General features: G+C 36.6%; 2 protein-coding genes across 10 annotated transcripts in view; both read left to right on the plus strand.

The window, feature by feature from the left end:
* LOC110096812 (pentatricopeptide repeat-containing protein At1g20230) overlaps positions 1-7,108 on the plus strand; it is a 28,309-nt gene extending 21,201 nt beyond the window's left edge. For all 9 annotated transcript variants that reach the window (XM_028701323.1, XM_028701320.1, XM_020822917.2 and 6 more), the window contains one exon: positions 6,575-7,108. The gene's annotated coding sequence lies outside the window, so the exon portion shown is untranslated. The remainder of the gene's footprint in view (positions 1-6,574) is intronic.
* A 4,818-nt stretch (positions 7,109-11,926) lies between these two features.
* Positions 11,927-16,519, plus strand: LOC110096805 (nitrate regulatory gene2 protein). Its single transcript, XM_020822904.2, has 4 exons — positions 11,927-12,920; positions 13,645-13,859; positions 15,081-15,304; positions 15,394-16,519. The coding sequence occupies exons 1-4, from the start codon at positions 12,077-12,079 to the stop codon at positions 16,238-16,240; spliced, it is 2,130 nt and encodes a 709-aa protein (XP_020678563.1). The 5' UTR covers positions 11,927-12,076; the 3' UTR covers positions 16,241-16,519.
* Positions 16,520-18,409: the final 1,890 nt, after the last annotated feature.

Consider the following 18,409-nt stretch of genomic DNA (forward strand, 5'->3'; position numbering starts at 1 on the left):
ATTTCTAAGTCTGTTTTAGATTTGAAATGGAAGAGTTTGTTCGTCTTCTTTCTTTGTTCGTTCTTATTACGAGTGTTTGTTTTTCGTCTGGCCGGCGGAGGTCCTCGGGTCTCCCATCCCCCGGATTTTTGCTCGCATCATTTTGGTATTAGAGCAAGTTAGGAACTCTTATGATTTGGTTGTCAAGTTTTGTTTTAGTTTGACAAGTTTTGTTTAAGTTTGTCAAGTCGAGTCTTATTGTGAGTCTTAAGTTTAAAAGTAATTTGAGTCTAAGTCTAGGTTGAGATTTTGGAGTCCTTTTTTGAGTCATTTAAAAAAATGGAAAATAACAAAAAAATGGCTTCATTCATGGAGGAAAACGATCATGATAATCCTGATGTCCCTCTTCCGTTGGAGAGATGGATTCCTACAGAAGGTGATTCAACAGATCCGCTTCAAGACCATTTATACAAGCTTCAATATCACATGTTCTTATGTGATCAAAAATTCGAGAAGTTGAAGAGATATCTACAAAGGCAATTCTAGAAAGAGCGGGAAGAAATTTTAAAGAAATTTGAAGAAAAGATCAAAGAGATGGATGCACCGTCTTCACCTCCTCAAGAGAACCAAAAGCTAACTCATCGGGAGATGAGTTCTCAAGAAGGGGAGTCTGATGTAGGCAAATGGGGGGGGGGGGTTCAACTCATACCCAAAAAAAGTTGATTTTGGCTTCCCTTGAGTTTACAAGCTCAATCAATTTTGAGCTAGAATTTAGCTCATTTATGAGCTGATCTTTAGTTCATTTATTGAACTAAGGCTTAGCTCATTATTAGCTAAGTTTTAGTTCATAGTTATCTTTTAATTAAATGTAATTTTTATTGTTTTTAAGTCTTAATTAAAGTTTGTCTCTTGGAATTCCAAAATGGCTTTTGGAATTCCAAGATGGTTTGTTTTCCCATGTCGTGGCTCCTTGGCTTCCACGGTTGGCTGCTGTTTTTCGTGCATGGCCCCTTGGTTCTCACGGTGGCTGCTGGTTTTTCGAACTGGGGGCCTTCCGGTGGATTTTGGCGCCTCGGTCCGTTCGGCCTCTTGGGTTCCCGTGGATGCTTCCTCGATTCCCTGGCTGGGCTATTTTGCCTTAAAAAGCAAGGGGACTTTTCCATGGCTTGTGATGTTTGGGTTCTTGTGGAAATTTATTTAAGTGTCTGTTTGTATTCCCCTTTCATACCTATAAATATGAGGGGTTATGTATTATTTTAAGAGAGTGAAATATGAATTGTTGAAAAGAAATATGCGGATTTTTTTGGAGAAGCTTGCGAGCTTTGTCCACCTTCTTCTTCCACCTCCTTTGGAAATCATGCGAGCTCTTTCCACCATTCTTCTTGGCTTCTAACCTCCTTCGTCTCTCCGCAAGTGACCACCCCATCTGTATCCTTCGTCTCTAAGTGAAGCAAGTTTAGGGTGTGTTGTTTTTAGATTCAAGTTTGTAAGTCGTTTAATTTTAATGTGTTGTAAGTTTTGTTTTTTTTTAATTTCTAAGTCTGTTTTAGATTTGAAATGTAAGAGTTTGTTTGTCTTCTTTCTTTGTTCGTTCTTATTATGAGCGTTTGTTTTTCGTCTCGACGGCGGAGGTCCTCGGGTCCCCCATCCCCCGGATTTTTGCTCGCGCCATATAGTAGTAGTAGTAGTAGTATAGTATAGTATAGTAGTATTTTAGTATATAATATAATATAATATAGTAGTAGTATAGTAGTAGTATAGTATAGTATAGTAGTAGTATAGTAGTAGTAGTAGTATTATAGTATAGTAGTAGTATTATAGTATAGTAGTATAGTAGTAGTATAGTAGTAGTATAGTATAATAGTATTGTATAGTAGTATAGTAGTATAGTATAGTAGTATAGTAGTATATATAGTATAGTAGTAGTAGTAGTATATTATAATATATAGTATAGTAGAGTAGTAGTATAGTAAATAATTAATTAATTATAAAAAAAAATCATAAACTATAGTACTCTTGTTAAGGAGAATGAGCCTAATAGGTACATGGGGCTGGGACAAATGCTTTAGTGGTACCCAATTTTAACCCAAAAAGCTTAAACTTTTTTTGGCAATGAATGTATTTCTTTGTGAATGTACTTTTTATCAATCGAATGTGGCACTAAATATAAGGCTTTCATATAGTTTAACATTAGTATGGTCTATCACTTGAAAATCTCAATACAAGTTTGACTACTATAGAAAGCTTTCTATAATTGTAGAGGATAGTTATTGTAAGCTGGGAAGATTGACCTGGGCTATAGATACCTCTCAAAGTTGCTGTTGGAGTTAATGCCACATTTACATTGCTGCCAATACATCCTCTCCCCTTTTCCTCATTTTCTTTGATTTTTTAAGAAAGTGAGAGTGAGTGAGAGATTGAGGCTTCATTTGTGATAATTTGAAAGAAAAAAAATTTGTACTAGAAAGCTATTTTAGAAAATAGTAAGAAAGTTATCCCAAACTAAGCATGAATGAAAGAGTTATTATGAAGTATGTAATTGGTGCCCATCGTAAGTATTGTTTCTTGAGAAAAAGTATAACTATAATATCAAGTGTTGGATCACATTTGTTTGCAAGTAACACCATAATCTTATAGACAAGAATGATTAAGAAACAAGAGATAAGAGATGAAAGATAGAGAGTCTAGAATGAAAAGTTTTGAAATTTCACTAGATTGCCTGGAAGTATAAGACTAAGGCAAATGATTGTTTGTCCCAGATTCATGGTTTGACACCCTATTTATTTATAAGCTCAGGTAGAGGTACTTTGCTACAGAAAACACTATGGGGCTGTTTGATAGCAGGATTTAGGCCATGTTTGGGCCGGATTTGAGCGAAATCCGTCAAATGGCCAAAAATGCAAAACCAAATCTCATGGCAAATGAAAGATGCCGTAGAAGGAAAATACCCCCTTTTTCGTGCTAAATTCCATATTTCTTAAATTCTATTTGTTGCCGGATTTAAGATTCTATGAGCACGAGAGGGAAGAGTCCGCCGATTAAATATGCTCTGTAGCCAAACAGCCACATGAGATTTAATAGGATTTATCATTAATATTATCAAACAGTTTTCAGGATTTAGGCCCCTTGGGATTTCCGAAATCCAGATTTAGAGGATTTACAAAATCCTACTTAAATCAAATCATGAGTGCTACCAAACAGCCCCTATATGAGTTACATATCATAGCTTATTATAAAATGAATAAACTTAACTAGTTTGTAGAGAATAAAATGTGGAAATTACATATTGGTTTGTAAGGGCTGAATCCATATGATGCTCCTTGCGACATCATTGAGATTTGCCGAGTTGGGCGAGTAGCCTTGGTGAACCAAGTCGAGCAATGTGTCAGCTTTGGCTACTTTGAGTGACTTAGGTTTCATTCGTGACAACTTTCTTACTGCTTCTTAAAACAACTTTCTAATAAAAAAATACTCGGTCCAAGAAACTACAATAATGAAGTAAAATATATGAAACGATTGCATGACATAAATTGTTTGACATTTGTTACTACTCTCAGCTACCATCTTTAATGATTTCAAAAAAATATTGAACTTTAAACCATTCAATTGACTTCTGCAACATTGCACATCATTTATAAAGAATGAATGAATAGGAAATTTGAATGCTCCCATATTGTCCCCCATCTGCAAAGTTTGAAAAGGTGGAGCAGTAAAATAATGGATTCTTGGTCATTCCTCAGTCTACAATTCAATCATTTTCTGGTTAAGAGCCACACATCTCCATCTCTCCTTCTCAACAAAATCAGCATCCAGAAACTTGGCAACAAAAGCCCAGAGCCTGTAAGAATCTTCAAATGCAAGCATTAAAAGTTTGGTTTAATTTGTAAGCATTAAAAGTGTTCATGGTTTAATTTGTAAATAAAAATAAATAAATAGATGGCCATTTGAATTTTTAAATGTTGCAAATAAAGAATGTCCATTGTGATCATATATTTGACATTCTTTTTTTAAGAAGTGAGGCTTGTAATATTTCATTGGGAGGTATGAATTGTTTCTTCGAATGAAACATAAAATATATTGTTATAATAAAAGGAAGGTGTCGAATTGAGAGCTTTTATAATTGATAAGTTTGTTAGCGTTCAAGGTTTGATTTGGTAATAAAAAAAGATTAGATGTTCATTTTGGTAATATGCATTAAAAATCTATTGTTAAAAATGTTGCTTGTAATAGTTTTTTAGGGAGAATGATTTTTTTTTTTTTTTAGATTGAGCTTTAAATAGAATGCCATCATAAATAATGCAAAAATAAATTCAATATAAATTATATGGCTATCAAACAAAACTATTAAAAATATCATGAATGCTAACTAATTAACTATTGCCGAATTTGGCCTATTCTTAATTCCACTTTTATACTTATCTTCCGTGTGATGATAAAAAGTAAGTGATTTCTCAAAAATTAATAAGGTTTTTTTTTGTAATTATACTGTAAACCGCTAATTAGGTTGAATTTAATTAAAATATTAATACTTGTAAATATTGATTAGATGGTATACTAAAAGGTTTAAAATTGACAGTACCAGCCATATTTTCTCTTTTAACTATACGACCATGCAGGATAATCAGCATAACATACTAATGATCGAAATAATGCCAAAAAAAAACAAACAAATTTTAGACAACATAAACAGACAGAATTGTTATTTAACAGTCACAAAATTGGCTTACCAATATGTCAAATGGATAAATAATAACTCACATTTGAAAAGTAGTAAAAGAGCTGTACATTATATCTAGATAAAATGGTTAGAAAAACAATTATTGAATAAAGTAGGATCCTTCTTGATTCTATCAAATTCTGGGAGACAAAATGGCCTATTAAAAATGAGGCAAATGCCAATTCAACCTTCACTGAGGCTTCTTTCTTCCAGTCCATCATGCTCGCCGGATCGGCTTGGTTGTTCTTTCCTATTTTGAGATTCAAAAACCGGGCTGACACAAAGCTCAACACACCAGAGAGCTAATGAACAACATTTTGTTCGAGTTTACCACACCAGAGGGCCGAGTCTACACACATGACTCACATGCTTAAAGGCTAAACTCAATACAACTTTCACTCATTTATCTGAAGGTGGTTAGTTGGTGAAGCCACATTTCCCAACTCATACACCTAAGTATTGAGTTTGTTTTCCTAGCTCATCATGCCTTATTGGCCAAGTTAGGACTTTTCTTAATTCAGCATGTCGGAGGGCCGAGCCTACACACAAGGCATACACACCTAAAGGCTGAACTCAGTGTCCCTTTACTCATCCAAGGGTCAAATTGGTGAAGTCACATTTCCCAACTCACACACTTGAGGATTGAGTATTTCCTTATTCATCACGCTCTTGTAGCCGAGTCAGGATTCTTCCCAAATTTAGTATGTTGGAGGGTTAAGCCTACACATAAGGCTCACACGCCCAAAGGCCAAATTTGGGATCTTCTTCCTCATCCAATGGTCAAGTTAGCGAAGCCACATTTTCCAACTCACATGCCTGAACATTGAGTCTTTCTTGATTCATCAATTTCTTATTGTCGAGCCTAGGATTCTACCTAAGTTCAACACACTGAAGGACCGAACTTGGACACTAGGCTCACACGCCCAAAGGCCAAACTTGAAACATTATTCCTCATCCAAGGGTTGAGTTGGGGAAGCCACATTTCCCAGCTCATACACATGCAATTCATTGTTTCTGTGATTCACCACACTCTAGCAGCCAAGTCTGGATCCTTTCTGAGTTCAGCACGTTGGTTGGTCGAGTTTATACATAGCTCATATGTTTGAAGACCGAACTCAATCACCCTTTCTCAATGAGTTTGAAGACTGAGCGTACATACATGCCAACAAACTAAATTGGTTCCATGCACTTTTGCACATATACCCTTTGTGTGGTCAACGCCGACTTGTATGGTATATTTTACCAATACACCATACTTTTGCACATATACCCTTTGTGTGGTCAACACCGACTTGTATGGTATATTTTACCAATACACCATACCTATTAGGGGACTATTTGTTTAGGGTTCAGGGCGAAAACTCTTTCGAGGGCAAGGTTTGTTGTAGTTAAATGCATGGTCATCATGTCCATTGGATTGTCTTTGAAGTCCAACCTTGAGGGCAAGGTTTCTTGTAAGAGTGGGAGTAATGATGTAAACCCTGTAGTCATTAGTTCAATAGATTTTTGATTAATTACTATGAGAGGTTAGCATTTAATCTTCCCTAAAATTTGTGCTAAGAGGAATGGTTAGTTGACGAGTTAGTTTTGGAAGCCTATAAATAACCCTGATTGAAGAGTAAGAGGTATGATGAAATGATTAAGTCTTTTCCTTGGTATCTTTCTTCTTTCTTTTGGGAGTGAAGAATAACTCAAAAATGTGCTAAATAGGATGTTGGATCCTATCAGATGATGATGATAATAATGAGATGAATGTCTTGTAGTTTCATATGCTTTTGAATGCACGAGGTTGAAGTTTCCATCTTCTTTCAGTAGCTGTTTTTTTTTTTCCCTTCTTTCATCTGATTGTGCAATTAAGTTGGAATTCTTTTACTACAGAAAGGACTACAAATGATCTGTATTACTTACAGAGATCTTAGTTTTTGGTTCTCAAATGGGCCAATAAATCTCTCAGCTGAAGATCAACTTTTTGTTGCTTTCATTCATGGAGATGATTAGTTCCATTTTAACTGAATTCCTGCGGGGAATTGCTCGGAGGCTTCTTAAAGCTACTTTAGTAGAAGCAGCAAAGAGAAATAGGAGATGACATTCTCTGATCTCAAGAAGAGTGATTGCTGGTTAAGCCGCCATTTCCATGATGAAAGCTTACTCAAGCACAGGCCACACTATCTGTAAGAGGGGGAGTCTTAACTCTTTCTGCTAATTCTTTTGTAAAGTGTACATTACCGTTGCAGCTTCGTGGTTCCTGATAAAGTAACAATTTTTCTCATTTCAAAACTATAAACATACTAGTTTGCTAACATGGATGTTTGATGACTGTTTTCAAATCATGTGAAGAAAGTAAGAACAGGTAATTTATGATTTGTTTATGAATCTAGGTATTAATTTATGATTTTCAACAATTTTCAACCACAATTTCACCTTCAACTCTGTTGCGTAATGCGATGTATTTACTCTTTTATTCAATCAAATAGTTTAAAAAAATTAACATGATTAATACTCTTTGGCCAGTGGTGGTTGAATTCAAATTTATTAGCAACATTGAACTGTTATTGACAAAAAATGATTAAGAATTAAAATTAAAAAAATTTGAGATTAGTTTTTGTGATTTTCTTATATTATTAGTGTATAATACTGTGGTAATGATTAGATGTGTGGCTTAATATTATTAGCAGTTTTCTTATTGTATTTTATAGCAAATTTTTCATACAAAAATATCTTGAAACCAACAAAAAAAATCCTAGTGACACAAAAAGTGTCCCAAATGAATCCTTAGATTCTTGGAGCAACTTTGTTTAGCTGGCCCTGAGATCAAGATCATCTATCAGACGACATAACTTTGATAGCAAATTCATTTTTGATGGCTGCGTTCATATGATGAAACCTCTTGCCCAGCCAACTAGTTTTGGACCATGCTCATGCTCACAGAAATTTGGGAAGAGAGAGAGGGCATACCGACACTGAAGGGGAAGAAGAAGGAGCGGGTGGTTCTTGGCATAGTAAATTTTCATCTGGAGGATCCGCTCGGACTGGAAAATTTTCACAACTGCAATGTCAGTATGATCCTTCTGGCCGGGAAAGAAATCAGATCTGAGAAAAAAGAGAGGTAGGCGCAGCGTGATTCTCCCACATCTCTTTTCTTCTCTAAGGAAACAGTGAGCCTAAGCGGCGGATGCAACTGCCACCGCGAGATCGGCGGCCTTAGCCGTAACCAAACGTCATCTACCTCCGGGCTCTTCCAGCTCAAAAGTTGATTTTACAGTAGATTTTTAATATATAGCTGGTGATTTGATGACTCTAGGGGGGTCCACATTGGACCCGAGCCGAAAAATTCGGATTTGGGTTGATCCGAATCCGAAGCAGGTTGGGTTTGGGTCCTAAAAACCGACTCATTTGTAAAGTCGGGTTGGGTTCGGATTGACCCGGGAACCTGAGAATGACCCGGAAACCTAGCTGCCCCGCTGACCTGCTGCACCGCACCCGTTGCCCCGCGCCAGCTGCCCTGCTACCTTGCCTGCCCCGCTGCTCCGCGCATCACCGGCACCGCTCCGCTACCACTTCCCCGCCGGTCGCCGACACTGCTGCATCGCCTGATGCGTTGTCCCTAAACCCTAAACGGGTCTGGTTGGGTTCACCCAAACCCGAAGCGGGTCGGATCCGAGTCCGAAAAATCGACTCATTTGCAAAAACGGTCATGTTGACCTGAACCCGAATAGTGCCAGATCAATTCCGAGTTCGACCCGTGACCCGAAATTGACACCCCTAGATGACTCGGCCCAACCAATTTTATTGACGCTCATTTTTTTAGAAAATAATCCTGGAAAGGTCCTCGAATTTTAGGGTTACCAAATTTTAAAATTTTAGCGGAAATTTGTTGTAGAGTTAGAGGGATCAAGTTCTCAAATATGTCTAAATCTTTCAATGAGGAATTTATAAATGGGGCGACAACCAGTTAGCTGACATATGAGTACACGAGGATGATGATGAATATCATTGACTTAGAGTAACAATTGCATGAAATTTAATTTTAGGTTAATAATGATAGTTAAATTAAAACATATCATTATAATCATTGATGGTTCATATGTTTTGATTGAATATATTCTTTAATTATTTATATGTTGAATGTCTCAAAGAGGCATGCTTTTGTTCATTTTGTGATGTTTTATAAACTTATATGTTGTATGTATATAAGAGAAATTTTTTTCAATTTTATTTTTTATCAATACACAATGTGTATTCATTGTGTACTACATTTAAAAAGTTAGGATTCAAAGATAAAAATGATTTATGTAGTGTTTTTGTTCAATGACTGTGTATTACGTATGTATCGGTTGTGTATTAAGTGTGTTTTGAATGTGTATTGACTGTATATTGAGTATGTATTGATTTTATATTAATTGTGAAATGAATGTGTATTAACTATATATAGAGTGTGTATTATTGTGTATTGACTGTGTAGTTCGATGGCGGGCAATTGATCATCCTTAAATCATAGAAATGGGCCACCCTTAAATCTTTAATCATAGTTTATATGGCTAATAATTATGTTAGATAGTTAAATTATAAACATTAAATAACTAATTAATTAAGCTCAATTATCAGTCGATTTCTGCCCAAACTTATTATAAAAAACTAATAAATAAGCTTTTTAAAAAATTTAAATATCATTTCATATTCAAATTTAGATCAAACTCAATAAGAAAAATAAGTAAATATATAGTCTATACTAAACCATATGGTACTTAGCTAGATTAGATTTATTTGCAATCCTACTCAGAATAAATCCATTAAAATTTTCTCCTTTAGTGATCTTTTCTTTTGTGACAAATACTTTATAAAAAGTTCGTGAAACAAAAAACAGAGCTTTATATATGTCTAAATTTTCACGAAAACAAGCTAAAATGATGTGTTCTCTCTCATCTTCCAACCACCGACTATGATCCTTCTTACGCCCGACTATGATCATTCCTACCACCGTCGCCTGACTATATTCCTTCCAACCTATATCACTCGCTGACTACGATCATGCTGACCAAACGAACATGTCAATACTGATTCTTCCGACTCTCACTATGTAATGCACTCTATATAATACATATTAGTTATATCAAGCTGAGACCTTCCCCTAAAGAAGGGCCTTTTTGTAATCAACTGCAAACATTAGTGGCTTCATTTAAACTGGGCCATATCCCGTAGTTTTTTCTATCATTTAGGAGTTTCCATATCAAAACTCTGGTGTCTCTTATGAATGCTGCACCTTTTTTTTATCTAATTGCGTGCTATATTTTCGTATTAAACTAAAATGTAAATTTTATCACTCTTTACCATCAAGAATATTCCAAGATGCAACGAGAATAAATCTATTAAAATATTCTCCCTGCTTGATCTTGTATTTTGTGACAAATACTTTATAAAAAGTTTGTGCAATAAAAAAACAGGCTTTATATATGTCTAATTTTTCAGGAAAACAAGATAAAATGATATGTTCTATGATTCTTATCTCATTCTTCAGGTTTCTTTCTCTTTCTTTTCCTAATCCCCTTATGGGACCACAATTAGGGGCGGAACTATGAAGAGCTTAGGGGGGAGGGGTAAAATTTTTTTTTTATAGGAGTAAAAATTTTTTAAAAAAAAATTATAAGAGAGTAAAAAATTTTTTTGCCCCTTCTTAAATTTTTTTTTTGCCCCCCCTAAAAAATTCTTTTGTCCTAACTTGCCCTAAAATATCTATATATTTCTTTACATTTAGTTCTAATATTCTCTTTCATGCTTTTAATAACAGTTTAATTACACATTTTTTCTTAATTTTTCTTGCTTAATTTTTTTTAAAAACTTTTCGTAATATATAGATATATAATATTTTTTTTTTTAATATTTAATTATTTTTATGTTGTATTTTTGTCCTCCTTCAAAGTTAAAGCCGGTTCCGCCCCTGACTACAATCACTTTAAAAGCACAGAACCTCGCTGCCATTTATCAGAAACTAGTTCCACAATAAGGACACAAAGGGCCCCAGAGGACGAGCCGAAGTCCTAAACCAAGACAAGAATACCCAACGGCTCCCCAACATCTGAACAACTCCATCTCCTTAGCCGCACAAGAACTCCATTAATTAGCTAATAATACTCTGATGATTTGAGCCATTCCATATTTTTATTATTTTTATACTGTATTATAAGCTCCTACGCCCACATATGATCTCATAAATGAGTGTGTATTGGCTAAGATTATGGAGACTCTTAAAAGGCCATTTCATCAAAAATGGCTATTGAACTCCATCAATGCTCCATATATGAAATTCATGGAGTTTTTCATAATAATTATAGATTTTTAATTAGAGAAATAATGTCTGTTTTGTATAATTCATTTAAAATAATTTATTTTTTTTAGGGGTGAATTAATGAACTATTTTTAGATGTCATTTATGTTTATTAAGATTTCGTTTAAGACAAATTTCTTTTTGCTTTTTAAAATAAATTTTTATTACACAAATTTTTTGAAAATAATAAAAAAGTTGTGATCAAAATATGTAGCAAAAAAAGCCTAAGTCACGAGCATAGGCAAAACCACCTTGTGGTCAGGGGGGCAATTGCCCCCCCCCCCCCCCAAATTTTTAAAATACTATGGTCTTTAGGTAATTGCCCCCATTAGGTTGAACCTCACGAGGCGGCGCTGCCCCCTTGGACCCCCAGGATATATGCCTTATAAGTTTTGCCCCCCTGAAAATTTCATTTGGTTCCGCCCCTGATCACGAGGAAAGTTCACAAACAAAACAAAGTAAGTCTTTTCATTGAACCATTGTGTAATTTCTTCAATAATCAAAATTCTAATATATTATATTGTTACAAATAAAATAATATAATTTTTTCAACAAAATTAATTGTTGTTTGTAAGTTAGTCGAATATGTCTTATTTATCAAGCTTCTTGTGTATTATTATTTTTAAATTATAATTATAATTTTTATTTGCTCATTATTTTATTATTTTTAAAAAATCCTCATATTAAAAAATTATTTTCTACAACATTTAAAAAAAAAATATTATTCTTTAACAATTTTATTATCACTTTTATAAAAAAATTTACAAGGTTATAAAACAGGTTATATAAAAAATTTATTATATTCTCATTAGGGTTCAGGGCTTACCACCTTTGGCTGGAACTTTCCTCTAAGGAAAAAAAGAGAAAAACCTCTACCTCACCCAGGGCTTCCACTAACAGACAAGACGCCACCGCTCTCTCTTGTGTACCCTCATTCTCCTTCTCCCTCTCCAGCTTCACTCTCTACTCCAGCTGCCTTCTCTAACCCACTCATTTTCCATTTCATAGTCATTTCCCCTGCTTTCTTCCTTACAGGTCCCCTGTTCTGCTGTTTCAATATGGGAAACTGCACCGCCTCCAAGCTCGGAGGCGGCAAAGAGGAGCCAGTCTCCCTTTGCCGCGAGAGGAAGCGCCTCCTCAAAGCCTCCGTGAAGGGCCGCAAAGTTCTTGCCGAAGCGCACGAGCGCTACGTTCACTCCATCCGAGCTGTCGCCGGCGCCATCAACCTCTTCGTGGCCCGTCATTCTTCCCCCAACCCTGTTCTCATCACCCTCCCCTCTTCCTCCCCTTCGTCGTCCTCGTTTAACCCTTCCTTCCTCCGGCAAACTCCCACCGAACCCAAAACCGAAGCTTTAGCATACCGTTCCTCTGTTTCTTCTTCGACCTCTTCGGCGCCAACTTCGAATTTGAGAGAAGGGGAGGAATATTTCTTTGCAGAGATGCCGATGGCACCTCCTTCGGAGACGGAGACGGAGGTTTATGGGTGGGATTTCTTTAACCCGTTCGAGGGATTGACGGCGGCGGTCATGACGGTAGGGCTTGACCGGAGCTCGGAGGAGGAGTTGAGGGTGGTGAGGGAGCGGGAAGGAATTCCTGAGCTGGAGGAGGAGGAAGAACTGCATGACGTAAAGAAAGATGTTGCGCCGATGTCAGTGGCAATGAAAGTTAAGGAAAATGGGGAGAAGGTGGTGAAAATAGTGGGGAGTCAAGAAGGAGAAGGGGCCGAAATGAAGGAGAGGGAATTGATGGTCATGGAATCAACAGAGAATAAAATGGAGCTACTTGATGCGCTGAAAGATGTGGAAGAAGAATTCTTAAAAGCGTATGATTCTGGGAAGGAGTTAGCCAGAATGCTGGGAGCTGATATAGTTAACATTCATACTCGAGATGATGAAATCAAAGGTTTTTTCCCCCCTTAAATTTCCAAAATTTATCCTTTTTAATTGTTTCTTGGGCGTTATCTGCTCCAATGGGGTGCCTCTAATTAGTAATTGCTCCTCATTTCTTGGTGTTCTAAAACCTCTTTCCGTGGGGTTTATGAGTGGTAAAAGGGTTGGTAAGCTGAGTCAAAAAAGGACATTGTTTTTATCAGGTAATGTTTGTTCCTACTTCTCTTTTTTACTTTGCTTTCTCTGTTTCAGCTCAGGAGCTTGCAGCGCTTGTACTCTTCTCTTTTTACCTTTGCTGTAGCGCATCTTCTTCTGAACTGTTTTATGGATTTGGTTTAGTACTAATTATACCTGATTTATATTAACTGAAGAGCGTCATGTTCTTTGACTAAGATAATAATAACCTATGGGTCCTACTTATTTTCCTTATTTCCTTCAGTTAGGAATATAATAAAGATTCCTATGCAAATTGCTTCTTTGCTTAACCATGCTTATGATTTGAGTAATTTTTTATGAAAAATGAGTAATATTGATGGAGACTGCAAATAACCATTATAGGAAATGCTGTGATGATTCTGATTCTGTAAGCATATTTTTGGTCAATTTGATGAAACAATTTCTCGTGCTCAGCAACAATTTTTGGTTATCTATAAATTCTTGCTATTTGATTTTTTTTTCTGTGTGTATTAAATTCTTCTTTTATGTAGTGATTTTTTATGCTTCGGTTAACCATGCAGATAATTCATCAAAATTTATCCAGGCTATCACATGGCATAGGTCATCCTCATCTTTGTCCTCATCGTCGAGAAGATCTCTCGTGTGTAAGAACACTTCACTGACTGAAGGAAGGAGTGAGATTTTTGAAGATTATGGGGGAATGGGATCAGGAAGCCATTGGCTCACACTAGGAAGATTGTATGCGTGGGAGAAGAAGCTCTATGAAGAAGTGAAGGTATCATCTTAGTATTATAATCTCCTGAGGTTCTATAATAGCTTGATACTACTGAATTTGGAGGGTGATGATATTTTCTGCCATGGAGATGGATCCATATAGCATTTACAAATAATAGAACCTTACAAGTGTGTATGCAGTAACTGGAAGAAGATATGTAAATAATAATTATTTATTTCTTCATCATTGGGGTTTAGCTTTATGGTTTGGGTTGACCCGGAAACTCGAGATTGACCCGGAATGACCCGCACTGCATGTGTTGACTAGACCTGCCCATGCTGACCGCGCTTGACTGGAGCTGCCCGCTCGTGTCCCAAAGCCTCGAGTCGCATCTCGAGGCCAGCGTTTCGTCCCGGACCTACTCGTTGCACTGACCACTGACCTGCATGTCTGCCGCCCTTGCGTCCTGTCGTCGGTCGCTGATCCACTTTCGCCGGCTTATGCTGCCTCTGGCCGCTAGCCCCCAGCGCTACTGCCGACCCGCCACTACCGGCGTTGCCGTGTCCGCGTGTCGGGTTGGGTTCAGGTTGACCTGAATAGTGCCGGATTAGTTCCGAGTTCGACCCAAACCTGACCTGTGACCCAAAATTGACACCCCTAATGGTTACTAAGCTTAATCTGCAATTTGTTTATTGGTTGAGAACTCTGAAAGAAGCAAAGAAACTCCATCTCGAATGTTGTTAAAAACTGTATGTCTGCAAAATATGCTTCCAAGTTTGCTATTATGCATGGCTACAATGGATGATTTCTGTTTGTTGCATAACCATGACCTGAAATATTAAGGTATGTGGGGGATATGCTTATAGCTTCACTCTTCAGAGGTCTCTAAGTTGATTAATTATTCTGTGCAGACGCCGAACGTCAATCTATGACCAACCAGAATGTGCCACATCATTCCTTGCTCGGTACTGTGGCTCGGTACCACTGACGTGACGCATTCTGGTTGGTCTCCGGACGGCGTTCTACGTCCGGTCTCCGCTCAGAATTTTCTCCTCTTAAGTCATTTTATCAAATTTGAAACTTCCTGTTTCTTCATTTCTGCTACTTGCATGTATACTAACTAATGTTGATTATTCATAGTAAACAAACATTAAGATCATCTATGTTATAAATAACCTATAGCAGTTATATCCACTGCATGAAGCTCCTTCCAATACAATTTTTTGTATGGATTGATCTATGCAAACCTTATCCTTGAATTGCGATCTCCATTCTTTCTAGGCTGGAGAGCAGACTAGGCAAATGTATCAGAAGAAATGCCTACAGCTTAGAAATCAAGATGCCAAGGGATCCGGTTCACACACATTAGATAAATCTCGGGCCTCTGTGAAAGACCTGTATGCAAGAATATGGGTTTCCCTGCGAACCATAGAAACAATTTCTATCAGAATTCAGAAAGTGCGAGATGATGAGTTGCACCCACAACTGATTGAATTGCTGCAAGGGTAAGCAAGGCAATTCCATTCGATAAGAAACATAGAAATTCTTTGCTTTAAATCTTTAGCAGTGCTTCTGATTTCTTTTTCTTGAATAGAATGATGAGGACATGGAGATCAATGCTACAATCACACGAGCAACAAAAACAGATTATGTCTAACATCAAAGCTTTCACTTGCCCCTCTTATGGGAGATATTGCAGTGACTCACAGCGTCAAGTGACTAAGAAGCTGGAGGAGCAACTTGAAAATTGGCGATTTTGCTTCAAGAACTATGTTTCTGCTCAGAGATCTTATGTTGAAGCTCTTTATGGATGGCATTCTAAGTTTTTTGTACCTGAGTATTCTAGGACTAGGTGCTCGGTGCCATCATATGGAGAAGGATCGCCTCCTCTTCTTTTGATCTTGCAAGAATGGTCGAGCTCATCTATGAAGCTCCCTGATAGAGCTGTCTCACTCTCCATGAAAGGATTCATCAACAATATGAAGGTTGTATTGGTAAAGCAAGGGGAGGAACAACATCAGAATAGGAAAGTTGATGCTCTTGCTAAAGAATTCGATCAAAGGATCGCCACATTGCATAAAGATGAGAATAGAATATTGGAGCTCAAGCTATCAGATGTGAAGCCTGAACCAGAAGTTCGAGATCGGGTAGAGTTGTTATCTGGGAAGAAGAATTTGGCTGAGATGTTTAGGCAGAAACTGGAAATGGAGAAGGCAAAGCATAGGAAATGCATGCAAGAGACAACAGAAGCAACCATGAATGGCTTCAAGTTTGGTTTCGGTCATGTTTTTGAATCACTGGCAGATTTCTCCCGAGAGTCTCTAAAATTGTATACCCATCTTTTGGCCCGAAATGAAAGAGCGAATGTGGCAGATGATAATGTAGCAGAGAAGAAGATATCCCGCATAGAAGATTCAAAGGTGGAAGTGGATATAAGATGATAGAACTATTGCATTCTCTTAGGAGAGGCAACACTTGGCTTGTATATTAAGTTCTATCTTTCTTATAGCTTTACTGTTAGATCATCTCTAGGTAATTTCTGCAACCCTCAATTTTGTGAATCTAGTTGAAGCTGCTGAAACTTACAGAGCTTTTGTTTATAGAGAGGTTGTTATTGATCTTGCAGAGGGAGCTCATGGTTGTTGTAAGTATTGTTGTAACTCATTTTTCTTCTTTAAAGTTATGCAATGGGTCAAGTAAAGAGGGAATCAGTTGCCTTGATTGCAAGTGCTGTAGTTTTTATGTTTTTAACACATTTGAAAGCTGGTGTAAGTGTCATTTTGCGCAAATTTTATTAAGGCTTTTTTTTGGTTACTTGGTAAACAGAGTGTATTAGTTTATTGATAGTTTATTTTTTCTTCTTTTTGTTTTTAAAGATGAGGAAATTTGAGATGTTATGGAAAAGTTTTAACGGTTATAAATTTGAGGCAGTTCTATCACATCATCAGCTTTATATCAATAATTGATATTGATGAAAGCTCTTGCAAGAGTATAAGATTTTGTTTGGGATAGTTTTTTTATTTTTTTTAAATAATTTTTTTCACAAAAGGTTATAATTTAAACAATTTTGTATTAATAGTTACTTAAAAAATAGTAAGAAAATGTCTCAAATGAACCATAAGATAAAAAAATTCACAATTTTTCATTGAGTTTCAATTTGTTGCTGAACTGATCTGATTTTGTTACCACTGGCAAGCAAAGTACAATCATGGGTGGATCCCCGTGTACTTAGGGTCGGAAAATGCTCACCCTCAAAAAATAAAATATTTAGAAGAGATATTTTGGATATTTTGGGTATTTTGTCTTTCTTTTTTTAGTTTTTTTTTATTTTTGCCTTAATTTTATCAATCCTAAACGTCTTTATTTATTTCCCAAAATATAAAATTTTTTTTGCCCACTTTTGAAAAAAAAAATAGTTAGATCTGCCCCTAAGCCCCTAAGCGCAACGATGGAACAATTGCATTTTAACAATCGTAATTTAGTTATTTATTAATCTAATATATTCCTGCTACTACTGCTGATTAAATTATCATTTAATTTTTATCTATATTTTTATTTTTATTAAAATTGTGATTTGATTGTGATATGTAAATATAAATTTGTTAGTTTTTTTTTAAAGATGGTTTGTAATTTTATAAATATAATAATTTTTAATAATACGGGTAATATTCTTCTTATTTTTTTATTTAGGTTGGAATTATTTTTGATTTATTTAATCTAAGAGGATAAAATGACATGTTGTGTCATGGAATATTCAAGGCAATAGAGAAATATAAAGTTTAATGTCTTAGCTTTGTACAAAGATCCAACGCATAATCAGATAAAAGAGAGGGTGAAGCGTTCATAAGAGACACCAAAGTTTTTACATGGAAACTTCTAAAAAGGGAGAAAAATCATGGGGCCTAGCCCAATTTGATTTGATTGAATCCACTAGTGTTTGCATTCAATTTCAAATGAGGCCTTTCCTTGGGGGGAATGCCTTGGCTTGATGTAGCAAATATACATCATATAGAGTGTATTACATTGTGGGAATTAAAAGAATCCATATTGACATATTTGTTTGGTCGGCAGGATCATAGTCAGCAGACGACAGAGGTCAGAAAGATTGTAGTCGGGTTATGGTGGTTGAAAGGATCGTAGTTGACAGATGACGGAGGTCGAAAAGACCGTTATCTGGCGATGGAGGTTAGAAGGGTAGTTTTGCGACGAATGTCGGAAAGGCCGTAGTCCCGGCAACATAGGTCAACAAGACCGTTGTCTGGTGACAAAGGTCGGAGAAACTATAATCTGGCAACGCAGGTCGGAAGGACCATAGTCGGCGAGCGATAGTGGTCAGAAAGATCGTTGTCTGACAATGGAGGTCGGAAGGACCATAGTCAACAATTGTCAGTGGTTAGAAAGATCGTTGTCTAGCGACGAAAATTGGAAGGACTGTAGTTTGGCGATGGAGCTCAGAAGAACCATAATCGGCAAGTAATAGTGGTCAGAAATATCATTTTCTAGCGATGGGGGTCGGAAGAACCGTCGTCGGCTAGTGATAGTGCCCAGAAAGACCATTGTCTTGCATTAGTTGTCGGGGGGGGGGGGGGGGGGGAAAAAAAAAAGGGCCC

The sequence above is a fragment of the Dendrobium catenatum genome, unplaced genomic scaffold (genome assembly GCF_001605985.2).
Source record: "Dendrobium catenatum unplaced genomic scaffold, ASM160598v2 fragScaff_scaffold_1676, whole genome shotgun sequence".
NCBI lineage: Eukaryota > Viridiplantae > Streptophyta > Magnoliopsida > Asparagales > Orchidaceae > Dendrobium > Dendrobium catenatum.

Bases quoted from the DNA above. Each gene is read 5' to 3' on its own strand.
- LOC110096805 (XM_020822904.2), top strand. From the start codon at position 12,077: ATGGGAAACTGCACCGCCTCCAAGCTCGGAGGCGGCAAAGAGGAGCCA. The intron at 13,860-15,080 runs GTATCATCTTAG...CATTCTTTCTAG, and splicing joins AGCTCTATGAAGAAGTGAAG to GCTGGAGAGCAGACTAGGCA. The intron at 15,305-15,393 runs GTAAGCAAGGCA...TTTCTTGAATAG, and splicing joins CTGATTGAATTGCTGCAAGG to AATGATGAGGACATGGAGAT.